This window comes from Limulus polyphemus, unplaced genomic scaffold (assembly GCF_000517525.1).
Source record: "Limulus polyphemus unplaced genomic scaffold, Limulus_polyphemus-2.1.2 Scaffold2304, whole genome shotgun sequence".
In the NCBI taxonomy this organism is placed as follows: domain Eukaryota; kingdom Metazoa; phylum Arthropoda; class Merostomata; order Xiphosura; family Limulidae; genus Limulus; species Limulus polyphemus.
In genome coordinates, this window is record NW_013667914.1 from 20,277 (window position 1) to 34,746 (window position 14,470).

Consider the following 14,470-nt stretch of genomic DNA (forward strand, 5'->3'; position numbering starts at 1 on the left):
TGCGCACAGTTCTAGCCGATCCTGACCTGCTGTTAGATTTCACAGTGCCGAGACTTCCTTGGTTTAACGAACACAGCTGATGAAGAGCGAATTTCCTGGCTTGTGTCTAAAACCTCCCTGTAATTTGTATACTATGCTGTGAAACGTTTCGTCAATATCTTGAAACTGTCAGCTTCTTCTGAATGGATCCCAAGTATTTTCTGAACAAAACCAACTTGTCGAACTCTGACGACTACCCGTCTCTGGAAGCTCTGGGTCCAGAGATGCAAGTCGTCCTGATCATTGTTTATTCTCTGACCGCTCTTTTAGCGCTGAGTGGAAACGTTACGGTTGTTGGGGTTTTGGCTCTAGGGAAGCGATCATCCCGCGATCTTCGCATTTTTCTCATTAATCTAGCTGTTTCTGATATCACCATGGCAAGTTTCTCCATTCCCTTTACTTACACAGACTTCATGTTAGGACGGTGGATATTTGACCCTCACTTCTGTCCTTTTGTCCTGTTCATGCAGCATAGTTCGGTCATCGTTAGCGTGTACACACTGACCGCGGTTGGGCTGGACAGGTAAGTTGTTACTTATAAGGACATTGGTCAAACTTCGAACGTTCTATCTTGCAATTCTCGGTAAGCAATGATGAAGAGTTGACATTATAGATAAGTCTTTAAAGATCGTTACTAAGATAACTTTTATTAGGCGTAGAAAGTTAAGGAGTCAGTACATCAGACGTTAACGAACGCTGTTCATAAATGATAAGTTATTAAGGATTTTTATCAAGAAAACACTTATCAGACTTAGCAAGCTAAGTTTCGCGGGTCGTGGATAGTACAGACTTAACGCGCAATAATATTGATAGATAAGTTATTAGGTGTTTTTATCAAGGTCAAAAATTCAATTTTCTCCAAATGTTGTACCAGTCAAAAACTGTCATCGTTGGATGTTAAGTTTTATCGTGTTTCTGCTAACCCTAACAAGTAATATCTGTCAATGATAACTAATAAGTTTCATTAGATGTTGTGATCAGTATTCAGGCAGTGACGACTAACAAAGCTGACTGTTGGTTTTGTAATATTCTGTGGTAATATACCGGTAGTTACATTTGTGATTACTGACTTATAATTCTATTACATATTTTAGCAAGACATTTATTAGTTTTAACTGGTAAATTTTAACAGGAGTCGAGGTCAATTTCCAGCAGTAGCGACTGTTAAAGTTGACAGGTAAGTTTATTATCTGTTGTGGTTGAGATACAGTAGTGAAGATGGTCAGAGGTGAGTAATATATTTATCAGGTGTTGTGATACAGTAGTACCGATTATCAGAGTTGATTGATAAGTTTATCAGACGTAAAAGACCGTGTAAAATACGAACGATAGTCAGAGTTAACTGGCAAGTTTATCAGATGCTATAGACCATGTAAAATATGGACGACAGTCAGAGTTGACTAGTAAGTTTATCAGACGTAAAAGACCGTGTAAAATACGAACGATAGTCAGAGTTAACTGGCAAGTTTATCAGATGCTATAGACCATGTAAAATATGGACGATAGTCAGAGTTGACTAGTAAGTTTATCAGGCGCTATAGACCTTGTAAAATATGAACGACAGTCAGAGTTTGCTGGTAAGTTAATCAGACGCTATAGACCTTGTAAAATATGAACGACAGTCAGAGTTTGCTGGTAAGTTAATCAGACGTAAAAGACCGTGTGAAATACGAACGACAGTCAGAGTTAACTGGCAAGTTTATCAGATGCTATAGACCTTGTAAAATATGGATGACAGTCAGAGTTTGCTGGTAAGTTAATCAGCTGTAATTCCTTTAAATGACGAACTGTGAATTACCAAATGTTATGTACAGTATCGCATGAGAAGCGTTTAATTGTCACACAAGGTGGTCGTTATTACAGCTGTCATCTTTAACCTGACCTAGACAGGTTAACATTGTGGTTATCACATTTGACTTTAGCTCGGCAGGTTAATATTATGACTATCAGCACTAAACTGACATCGGTACAAATCTTAAGTGTTTATATGATCAATAAATAAACAAAATATGTTTTTTTTTCAATAATAAATAATCATGGTTTAAAAAGTGTGTCACTCTTGTAAAAGACATGGTAATTATATGATTAAGATTCTGAGTGGCATGATACTAGAAGGAGTGAAATATGTTTTTTTTTCAATAATAAATAATCATGGTTTAAAAAGTGTGTCACTCTTGTAAAAGACATGGTAATTATATGATTAAGATTCTGAGTGGCATGATACTAGAAGGAGTGATTTATGTTTGATCATAGTTTTGAGTGGTAAAATAATATGAGGTGTAATCGTTATCTAAGTTGCTAGAATTGAAAGAAACAGTCGTTACGGATCACAATCTTGAGTGGTGAGATACTATATGATATACTCGTTACGGATCACAATATTGAGTGGTGAGATATTATACGATATACTTGTTACTAAATCACAATCTTGAGTGGTCACATATTATATGATATACTTGTTACTAGATCACAATCTTGAGTGTTAAGATACTATATGATATACTCGTTACGGATCATAATCTTGAGTGTTGAGATACTATATGATATACTCGTTAAGGATCACAATCTTGAGTGTTGAGATACTATATGATATACTCGTTACGGATCATAATCTTGAGTGTTGAGATACTATATGATATACTCGTTACGGATCACAATCTTGAGTGTTGAGATACTATATGGTATACTCGTTACGGATCACAATCTTGAGTGGTGAGATACTATATGATACACTTGTTACTGGATCACAATTTTGAGTGGTGAAATATTATATGATATACTTGTTACTGGATCACAATCTTGAGTGTTGAGATACTATATGATACACTTGTTACTGGATCACAATTTTGAGTAGTGAAATATTATATGATATACTTATTACTGGATCACAATTTTGAGTGGTGAAATATTATATGATATACTTATTACTGGATCACAATCTTGAGTGTTGAGATACTATATGATATACTTGTTACTGGATCACAATCTTGAGTGTTGAGATACTATATGATACACTTGTTACTGGATCACAATATTGAGTGGTGAGATATTATACGATATACTTGTTACTGGATCACAATTTTGAGTGGTGACATATTATATGATATACTTGTTACTGGATCATAATCTTGAGTGTTGAGATACTATATGATATACTCGTTACGGATCACAATCTTGAGTGGTGAGATACTATATGATATACTCGTTACTAAATCACAATCTTGAGTGTTGAGATACTATATGATACACTTGTTACTAGATCACAATTTTGAGTGGTGAAATATTATATGATATACTTATTACTGGATCACAATCTTGAGTGTTGAGATACTATATGATATACTTGTTACTGGATCACAATCTTGAGTGTTGAAATATTATATGATATACTTGTTACTGGATCACAATTCTAAATGGTGAGACTGTTCTTATTATTCTCGAACTTTCTTAACTAGCTTATCAAACTTGGCTGTGTTGGGAACACACTATTCTTAACAAGCACACTCTAATCTTATTTTCTTTCTCTGATTTATACTTGAGATTCTCGTTATTAGCGCCAGTGTAGCTGAAATTATTTTTATTTGATGTTTAAATAGCTAGTTTGGTGTTTCACGTGATGTTCTCAACGTAATTGTCACAATAGGTTTAGGTAGGCAGAGGGTTAGTAGATTACTTTCTGCTAGGTATAAATTTTGTGTAATGAGATACTTAGCTTACTAAAGCTACAAAGTGAAAGACCATAAAATCGACTTATTAACTGAGGCGGTTTCGAACTGAGTTGAAACGAAATAATAACACGAAAAAAAAAAACACACACACGTTGGCTTACTTGGCAGAAAGAATAACATTGGATTTTATCTCTTCGCTTATGTTGTAAAAAACAAACAAACAAAAGATGTTGAGATAGAGTTTCCTTTAGTGTTAGGTACTTTAATTAGTAACGATTAGAACAATATTAATAACCTTCAGAAACGGATTTACGTTCTCTCTCTCTGTAGCAGTGATTATCACAGCTGGTCCTGGACATTGAATACGTTCTCATCCGAATAGTTTGTAAGAAATGAATTGAAATACGTTACTTATTGAGCTCAACGAGACAAGGACTCACATTCTTGGTACAAAGATGCAGAAGTAAATGGAATGTGTCTGAACAGGCAGATGACTGGTATCTCTGATATTCTATAGTAAGTAACAAATTACCTGCATGAAAGACGAACCAGCGTGTCTTAAGGAAGCAAGCACTTGTATTATCTAATAATACAAAACCTGTATACGCGAAGTTAAAACAAAAATGAAGAATGCCTTATGTTATTAACGGCTTTAACTACTGATATCAAACCTGACGTGAAAAATAATAATAGCTGTAAACTTGGACCTTGAATAATCTAGAATATATTATGTTTAGTGCAAGTGAGCCAGAAGCCATCTGTCGTTTGTTACACCATTCAAACGTTTCTTATAACGTGCACGAAAATAACATAAAACCGAAACCTAAACATTTTCGGAAGAATGAGAACGAAAACCTAGAAGGAAGAACGCCTAACATTTTTATTTTTTCCTCGCCGATTAGGTCTGTGTAACGAATGAAATAGGAGCAACTGATGTCATGATAATATATTAGATGACTAAGCCTCTCACAAGTAACGCTCAAGGAGATGAGGATGTTGGAAAAAAAACTACACATACACTCGACTCTCGAGCTTCTACATACGAGAACGTTAACCGAAGCTCACAAAATATAGAATACAAGAGCTGTTACATTATCACAAATCAAATCTGACCTAAAAAACCCAAAACAAACAATTTATCACTATAGGCAAAGTATGATATAACGGTATCTGAAAACAAACAAACACTTTAGGCAAAGTATCTTGGACTACTACTGCTATCTAACAAAACCAGAAATTATCATTACAGACTAAATCTGATGGACTTTTAACTAAAAGAACCAGAAATTATGATTTAATATCATAGACCACTAATTAAAACAACTAGAAATTATCACTATAGACTAAATCTGATGGACTTTTAGCTAAAAGAACCAGAAATTAGGATTAACTATTACAGACCACTAACTGAAATAACCAGAAATTAGGATTAACTATTACAGACCACTAACTGAAATAACCAGAAATTAGGATTAACTATTACAGACCACTAACTGAAACAACCAGAAATTGTCACTACAGACCAAAATTATAAACAGTTACCTAAAATTAACACTATAGACCAAAATTATAAACAGTTACCTAAAATTATCACTATAGACCAAAATTATAAACAGTTACCTAAAATTATCACTATAGACCAAAATTATAAACAGTTACCTAAAATTATCACTATAGATCAAAATTATAAACAGTTACCTAAAATTATCACTATAGACCAAAATTATAAATAGTTACCTGAAATTATCACTATAGACCAAAATTATAAACAGTTACCTAAAATTATCACTGCAGACCAAAATTATAAATAGTTATCTAAAGTTATCACAACAGATCAAAATTATAAACAGTTATTTAAAACTATCACTACAGACCACAATTATAAACAGTTACCTAAAATTATCACTGCAGACCAAAATTATAAATAGTTATCTAAAGTTATCACTACAGACCAAAATTATAAACAGTTATTTAAAACTATCACTACAGACCAAAATTATAAACAGTTATCGAAAATTATCACTACAGACCAAAATTATAAACAGTTACCTAAAATTATCACTACAGACCAAAATTATAAAAAGTTACCTAAAGTCATCACTACAGACCAAAATTATAAAAAGTTATCTAAAATTATCACTACAGACCAAAATTATAAACAGTTACCTAAAGTCATCACTACAGACCAAAATTATAAACAGTTATCTAAAATTATCACTACAGACCAAAATTATAAACAATTAACGAAAATTATCACTACAGACCAAAATTATAAACAGTTACCTAAAGTCTAACTGTTTATAATTTTGGTCTGTAGTGATTCGAAAATTATTACTAAAGACTAAAATTATAAACAGTTACCTAAAGTTATCACTACAGACCAAAATTATAAACAGTTATCAAAATTACCACTACAGACAAAAATTATAAACAGTTACCTAAAATTATCACTACAGACCAAATATTACAGATTACTACTTAAAACAAATCACGGATTATTATTGCAGACTACATTTGATGGACTATTAGTTACAAACAGTAGAATTATGAAAGTTCTCTCTTTCCTGTAGGTCTTTCTTACTTAGCCTATCTGTAATGTAAAGAAGACAGACATTAAGGGCGTTTGTTTCTGTAAGACAGAGAGAGAGAGAAAATGTTTAAGTTTTGTAAAATTATTCTGACAAAAAAGTATGTTATAAGAGAAAAAGTATTTAAATTAACCTCTGTTAGTCCTATCTTATTTGTATAAGCTCTAAGATAATTAAATAAATTTTTAAAACTGATATAAAAATTAATAATCTAAACATATCATTTTAAGATTGAACTTTGATTTTACTGAAAGATCCCGTCTACAAAAGTAATTCGAAGCGGAAAAATAACGTGAAACAGATTCTCGAATCATATTAATTTGTATTCAAATCTCTTACGTTAAAGCGGTTGTTAAGGAGGTTGGTGTGTAACTTGGGCAGAGAACTGTGAGCAGAAAACTGAAAATAAAGTTTATAGAGAAAAACACGAAAATGTTTTTATAAAGACTATCACCAGTTGATTTCTGTATGTCTTCATCATAAGGCTGCAATGCACAACTATATTGTGACAACATAACGTGAAACAGAATAAGGACATTGCTGGTGCAGCGTGAAGGACGTATAGATCTGTTCCAGTGGAACTTCTTTTAGTCATGGAGCAGAAACTATTCCAAATCTGTCTAGGAATTTTTAATCAGCTGTTTTTTACGTCTTGCAACGACTCTGAAATACATTGACCACCTGGCGTTATGTCTCAACCACTGGTCGAAATGATGCTTTTATAATAATGCATGGTTTAGGGAAACTGTGTTTCTGATTTATTTTAAAATATGGTCCATTTATTTGATAGTATCATAAATTATTGTTATATGTGTTTTAAACGAAAACTTAACCAGTCTTTAATTATATTCTTATTATTTACTAATTAGTTGTTCTTTTAATTTACAGATGCAACAGAAAAAAATCAGAGTGTTCCAAAAGCTTAGCCTCATAGAGAAATGAGATTTATTACATGATAGCCTCAATGTTCCTTCCCTGTAGGTTTTATTTCCCTAAGGGAATTGTCTTTTGGTGAAACCAAAATCATATTAGTCCTGCACATTCTTGTAGAAACGTGTTTCTTATTTAGCCTAACTGCAATGCTAAGAAGACAGGCTTTAAGGGCACATGTTATCCTAAGAGATGTATATATATGACTTAGATTTGCTGTAGTTTTTGTTGCAACAAATGAGACTTCAAGGAACATGGGATCGAGAGAAGCATAAGAAATGGCTCGTTTCCTACGGATGTAGTTGTTTAGGACACCCTATTTGTAATTTCAGGAAAATAAAATGTGTACAATTGTTGGAGAGAAAAATACAAACTCACACACTCGCTGGAAGAAGCTTAATAATGTGTTGTTATATCTTTGGCTGTTAGAAGTGTTTCATTTCTTTATAGTGAGGAACCTGCAAGTTACTGAAGGGTGAGCTGAGGACTCAGGTTCCATTCCTGAAGAACACAGTTTAATGATCTTACAACCGCTGTTATATTCACCCAATGAAACTTATGAGATAACTACTATCCTGTAGTAACCTCTGACAATGTTCCTTTTGCAAATCTAAGAAGTTATATTTTTTGAGTCACTAAGTTACCTATTAATCAGACACCTACAGTCTGTCCTATTTAAAAGTTAGGTATGTCACACACACTTCCATATTGCCTGGCAACGAAGGTGGAAAAGTGCTTTATATAGGTTTAAATAATACAGACCACCTGTCACTGGAACAACAAATAAATCGGTGAACTGAGGATCTAGTCCATTTAACATTTGGTGAAGATTCGGCGCATCTTTAAGCAGGCGTGTGTCTACCTTTTGCCATATAAAATGTTACCACCCTCGCACGAGCTTATAACAGACCAAGTATTACTTTAACTTCATAGCTGAACAAACAGTAGATCAGTTATATAAGCAACAGATTATAGAAAACGGTTAAAGTCATCACTAAAACACAGTAAACTGTAAACTGCTCACTCTCCAATTACATCGATTAATAATAATCTACATTTCAAGTGAGGGCGCTTCGAGCATCGAACTTAAAACTTATATTAATATATTCTAAATTAATTAAATCAAAAAACTGCTCACTCTCCAATTACATCGATTAATAATAATCTACATTTCAAGTGGGGGCGCTTCGAGCATCGAACTTAAAACTTATATTAATATATTCTAAATTAATTAAATCTCGAAGAAGTCATTGGTCTCTATCTATCTCAAAGTAGTATATATTTTATTTAATTTCAGCTGATTTTCATCTGTTTTTTGTGTAATACAACTACAAACAGTTGCAATTGCAGTGTAATCAATTCTGAGGTTACAAAAATGATTGAAATCGTTGTAAGGGGAGAGAAATTATGAGGTTACAAAAATGGTTGAAATCGTTGTATGAAGAGAGAAATTATGAGGTTAGAAAATGATTGAAATCGTTGTAGGGGAGAGAAATTATGAGGTATCAAAATTGACTGAAATCATTGTAAGGGGAGAGAAATAATGAGGTTACAAAAATGGTTGAAATCCTTGTATGAAGAGAGAAATTATGAGGTTACAAAAATGATTGAAATCGTTGTAAGGGGAGAGAAATTATGAGGTTAAAAAATGATTGAAATCGTTATAGGGGAGAGAAATTATGAGGCATCAAAATTGACTGAAATCATTGTAAGGGGAGAGAAATAATGAGATTATAAAAATGGTTGAAATATTTGTATGAGGTGAGAAATTATGAGGTTACAAAACTGAGTGAAATCATTGTATGAGGGGAAAAATGAGGTTACAAAAATGATTGAAATCGTAGTAAGGGGAGAGAAATTATGAGGTATCAAAATTGACTGAAATAATTGTAAGGGGAGAGAAATAATGAGGTATCAAAACTGACTGAAATCTTTGTATAAGGAGAGAAATTATGAGGTTACAAAAATGATTGAAACCGTAGTAAGGGAAGAGAAATTATGAGAAATTACTGAATTCGTTGTAAGGGGGGGGGGTGGTATTATGAGGTCGAAGTTTTGTTTAAAATATCGAATGAAACTGGTAATTTTATATCACATAGTTAATAAATTTCATTTGACTATCACATGCAGTACGTTAGGTGTGAAGACATTATTGATTACAAAACGATAATATGACAGAAGTAATACTAGTATATTACCGATAACGAATCCAGAGTTTGGTAATATAACGTGTACTGTCAGAAAGAAACCCCTAAAGTGAAATTAGAGATGAATGAGAGCTGTGTTTTAAATTTATAGCGTCCCAGTTGGACATGTGACGTCACGACATGACCTATTTAAGGGTTAATTCGTTACAATATTATCTACTGTGTGTCAGAAAAGGAGTTTGTTTTCATTAAAATAGAGTGACTAACAGCACAGATATCCCAGTACCTAACCTCTCAGTATCTGAGTGCTTACGTTTCTTACGTACAGATTCTACTAAAGAATTCACACCAAAAGTGTTCATCAGCCGGATCATAATGGTGAACCGAATCTTGTTCATTAACGTTACCTTTTTTTATAATCTTTATTTAATTAATTCCAATACTCATTTATAGCATGGTTACCAGCTTTCAGTTTCAATTACAGATATTACGCTGTAATATACCCACTGCGTAAAGGTTGGACAAAATCCAGAGGACTGTTTATTTTAGTGGTTATATGGGTGGTTGCCTTTGGATTCTCCAGTGTACAACTGATCCAGAGCCGAGCTGAGAAGTTTCGATGGGCTGGAGAAGACTATTACGAGTGTCAGGAGACTTGGGACGAAGAGAGCGGCAAAGTAAGTGTTCTTGCTTTGTAGTGTAATTTAGTAGAATATTCGATTAAAGTGACAAGTTTTTATTTAGGAGAAAGAAAATTTTGGTTAGAGCTCCATTTGATTATTATATTAATTTATTAATTATAATTGTACGTTAAGTAAAGAGTGGTTAAAAAGCAATTGAATGTTGAAAAAGGAAGCTCGGAATGGACTTCAGTGAACAGACTGAAGGATGAAGCTCGGAAACTTGGATAAGTATAGAATGGACTTCAGTGAATAGATTGAAGGATGAAGCTCGGAAACTTGGATAAGTATAGAATGGACTTCAGTGAACAGACTGAAGGATGAAGCTCGGAAACTTGGATAAGTATAGAATGGACTTCAGTGAACAGATTGAAGGATGAAGCTCGGAAACTTGGATAAGTATAGAATGGACTTCTTTGAACAGATTGAAGGATGAAGTTCGGAAACTTGGATAAGTATAGAATGGACTTCAGTGAACAGACTGAAGGATGAAGCTCGGAAACTTGGGTAAGTATAGAATGGACTTCAGTGAATAGATTGAAGGATGAAGCTCGGAAACTTGGGTAAGTATAGAATGAGCTTCAGTGAACAGACTGAAGGATGAAGCTCGGAAACTTGGATAAGTATAGAATGGACTTCAGTGAACAGATTGAAGGATGAAGCTCGGAAACGTGGTTAAGTATAGAATGGACTTCATTTCCAAGTTTCCGAGCTTCATCCTTCAGTCTGTTCTAAGTATAGAATGGACTTCAGTGAACAGATTGAAGGATGTCAAAACATGGATAAGTAGAGAAGGATGAGCTAAATTACTTATCCAAAACACCGGCCTTACACAAAGAAGTTAAACTTCTTAACTTTAACCATTAAAGGGATAAGTTAAAAGTAGATATTTTTGCATGTTTATAGTTTTCGTTTTCGAAAAATAACGCGAAAGATAATTTTAGCACACATATCTCAAGCACGTGAGTTGCAAGATTCAACCTACAGGTTGAGGTTTCAAGGGTTGTGACTGGTTTCGATTTTGAATTTCGCGCAAAGCTTCTCGAGGGATATCTGCGCAAGCTGTCCCTAATTAGACTAAATGGTAGGCAGCTACTCAACACCACCCACCACCAACCTTTTGGGGTTATTCTTACCAACGAATAGGGAGATTAACTGTCACATTATAACGCTCCAACGGCTGAAAGGGCAAGCATGTTCGGTGACGGGGGATTCGAACATGGGGCCCTCAGACTGTGAATACCAGCACCCTAATCATCAGGCCGTGCCAAGCCAATTGCCATGAAATACTCTCAACGCACTCGTAATGTCCTTGGAAAATCTTGTATATCTTATAAAGATTAACAGATCAGTACCTGACGTATTATCATCTCGCGTTCGTGGCAGAGGAATTTATCTATTGCATCACAAAAATTAGATTTTCAAGTTACTAACGACGCTCTAGAAAAACAAAATACTGTCTTTAATACATTTATTAGGGATAAATACATGAATAAAATAGTATTATATATTAATTAGGTTTGTTTTAAAGGTTATTAGAAGTTATTTGGATTATTTGCTATGGATTTCGCGCAAAGCTGCACGAGGGCTATCTGCGCTAGCCATTCGTAATTTAGCAGTGTAAGATTAGAGGGAAAGTAGCTAGTCATCACCACCCACCGCCAACTCTTTACCAACGAATAGTGGGATTGACCGTCACGTTATAACGCCCCCACGGCTGAAAGGGCGAGCATGTTTGGTGGGACTGGGATTCGAACCCGCGACCCACAGATTAGGAGTCGATCGCCCTAACCACTCGGCCATGCCGGGCCGTCATTTGGTATAAGAGGTATGTTTCAATTTATATTTGAATCAGAATTTGTTGCCCCCAGTAGGACAGCGGTATGTCTGCGGACTTACAACGCTAGAATCAGTGTTTCGATACCTGTGGTGGGTAGAGCACAGATAGTGCATTGTGTAGCTTTGTGCTTAATTAAAACAAACAAACAGAATTTATTGACATATAATTACCTAATTTGTATTACCAGTATACATTAATGAAAATTATTATGGTAACATACAAGCGAGTCACATACGAGAGTCACACACACACACACACAAAACGAGATATGGCAACTAGACGTTAAGTTTAGTAGCGATACAAACATTACTAGAGAAAATACAAAAAAAAGCGAATGCGTTGTACAATGCGCTAAACACAGAACTAAACCTACTTTACAGAATGTGGTATTCAGCCTAAGTTTTTTTTTCACCTTCTGACGCTCTCAGTTTTTGTATAAGCCCTTGCAAACTGAAGAATATTCATGTCGACGTTTTGTGCAGGCCAACCATGGCCACTACAGTTCCACTGGACCCCTTCCGTCGATATATCGTTTCTCCACATTTACTGTATGCTTGGAATTATTGTCTTATGGAATATAAATTCCCACCCGATGAGTCCTGTTCCTGAGGAAATAACATTATACATCAGAATCTGCTTGTACTTGCTAGCAGTCAGGGTGCCACCAATGTGGAGTTTCTGTTTTATAAGTCGATCACTTCTATCATTAACACCGTTAGTTTCATGTAACGTCACCAGAGTCTTGTACACAACTTCTATTTGAAAATGGAGTAAACTTGATCTGTAGAACCTTTGAATTCTACACGTTTGTTACACGTTATGTATATTCTTAAAGTCACCTATAGATTCAGAGCAGTGCATAGTATTATAGGTTTATACTAATGTGGTACTTTCTAATTCGTTAGGTGACAACCAATCACAGTATAAACTATCAACACGTGACTGTACGCTGGTGTAGTTGATTTTCATATAATTAAGAGGTGTTATTTCTGTAGCACTTGCTGTTTTTCCTTCATCGTTCCCACAGTTATTTCAACTACTATACATACTTACATACGTACATATGTGTATTCATTTATAGCTTACTAATGAAATACTCTTGAGAGGTTGCTAGATTTTAGGATATATAAACGTTGCACGAAACTCTTCAGAACGTGGAGTTTTAGAATCAACGTATTAAAACGAAACTTCCTTGACTGAAGTAGGCCCTCATCACTCGTTTCAACCATACAGACGTTTGTGGAGCTATAAACGTTGCACGAAACTCTTTAGAACGTGGAGTTTTAGAATCAGTGTTCAAAAACGAAACTTTCTAGACTAAAGTAAGCCTTCTTCCTTCGTTTCAACCATACAGATATGTTGGTCTTTTTTTTTATGCGCATCGTAGCTTTCAAATATATTAAATTGTTTTTATGAAATAATAATTTATCTAAAGAAAAAAGTGGTAAACAATTTATCTAATGAAAAAAGTGGTAAACAATTGACTATAAAGACCAATGAAACAATCTCAAGGTTGCAATATTTAATTAAAAATTTATCTATATATGTAAACTTTTACCTTGTGTTATGTTCGAGTTGAAAAAGTAAAGAGTTATGTGTCGTCGCTAGTTGTTGTTTATTATTAAGCACAAAGCTACACAAAGGGCTATCTGTGCTCTGCCCACCACGGGTATCGAAACCCGGTTTCTAACGGTATAAGTCCGCAGACATACCGCTGTGCCACTTGGGGCTCGTCGCTAGTTATCTATATATATATATATATAAATTATTTGTATGTTTATGATCTTAACTTTTAATTATCATCAAAATAATTTACTTGCATATTTTCGTAAGTCCGTCCTACCGAAGTTTTAAATAGATTAAAACATCATTAGGATCTGTTATTATTATTATTTTGTAACAGTGAGGAACTTTAGAATCTGCTGTTTAAAACACAAAGAAAAGTTGAAGAAGAATCTAATATCAAAAATCTAATATCAGCTCCCTCTGGTTGGAGCCTGCCTCTGAATTACTTGGCTGAAATTTAATATTCAACTAATTTAATTGGACTGGGTTGCCGATAGAATAAAACGCTCTCTCATGCTTTAAATACTTCAAAAAAGAAGAGCGAAGGCTCAGCGCACAAACACAGCTGGTGCACCTTTTTCATTGTTTATGAAACAAAAGCATTTTCCATTTTCTTCAGAGATACTTTATGCGCTTGAAAGCCGAAAAATATGTTTTTATCACCAAATCTTTGTACAAACATTCAAGGAAAGCCTCAAACATTGACTATAAACACTAATACTGCCTGATCTCCATACAGAATACAGATGCCATTTAATCAAATATATATATGCGACTCTCGAAAAGTTCAGATAAGGGAGTTTTTTTATATATAATCACCGATATATTCAAGTATAAAAATACATTATTATTTCTAAACGAGTTAGTGGGTTAGAAGATTATCTTGGAGAAAATGCAACTCAAAACTAGTAAATAGGCTTATTCTTCATCATATAGTACATAATATTAACAATATGATGAATATAAGATGTACATAACGTTAACTATATGATGAATATAAGATGTACATAAC

At 34.1% G+C, this 14,470-nt stretch overlaps 1 protein-coding gene across 1 annotated transcript in view; it reads left to right on the forward strand.

Annotated features, from left to right (window-relative positions):
• The first annotated feature begins 182 nt into the window (after positions 1 to 182).
• Positions 183 to 14,470, forward strand: part of LOC106466562 (probable G-protein coupled receptor 83) — a 26,963-nt gene continuing 12,675 nt past the window's right edge. The window contains exons 1-2 of the mRNA XM_022394597.1: positions 183 to 562; positions 9,857 to 10,049. Of these exons, the coding sequence (XP_022250305.1) occupies positions 183 to 562; positions 9,857 to 10,049 (573 nt within the window). The remainder of the gene's footprint in view (positions 563 to 9,856; positions 10,050 to 14,470) is intronic.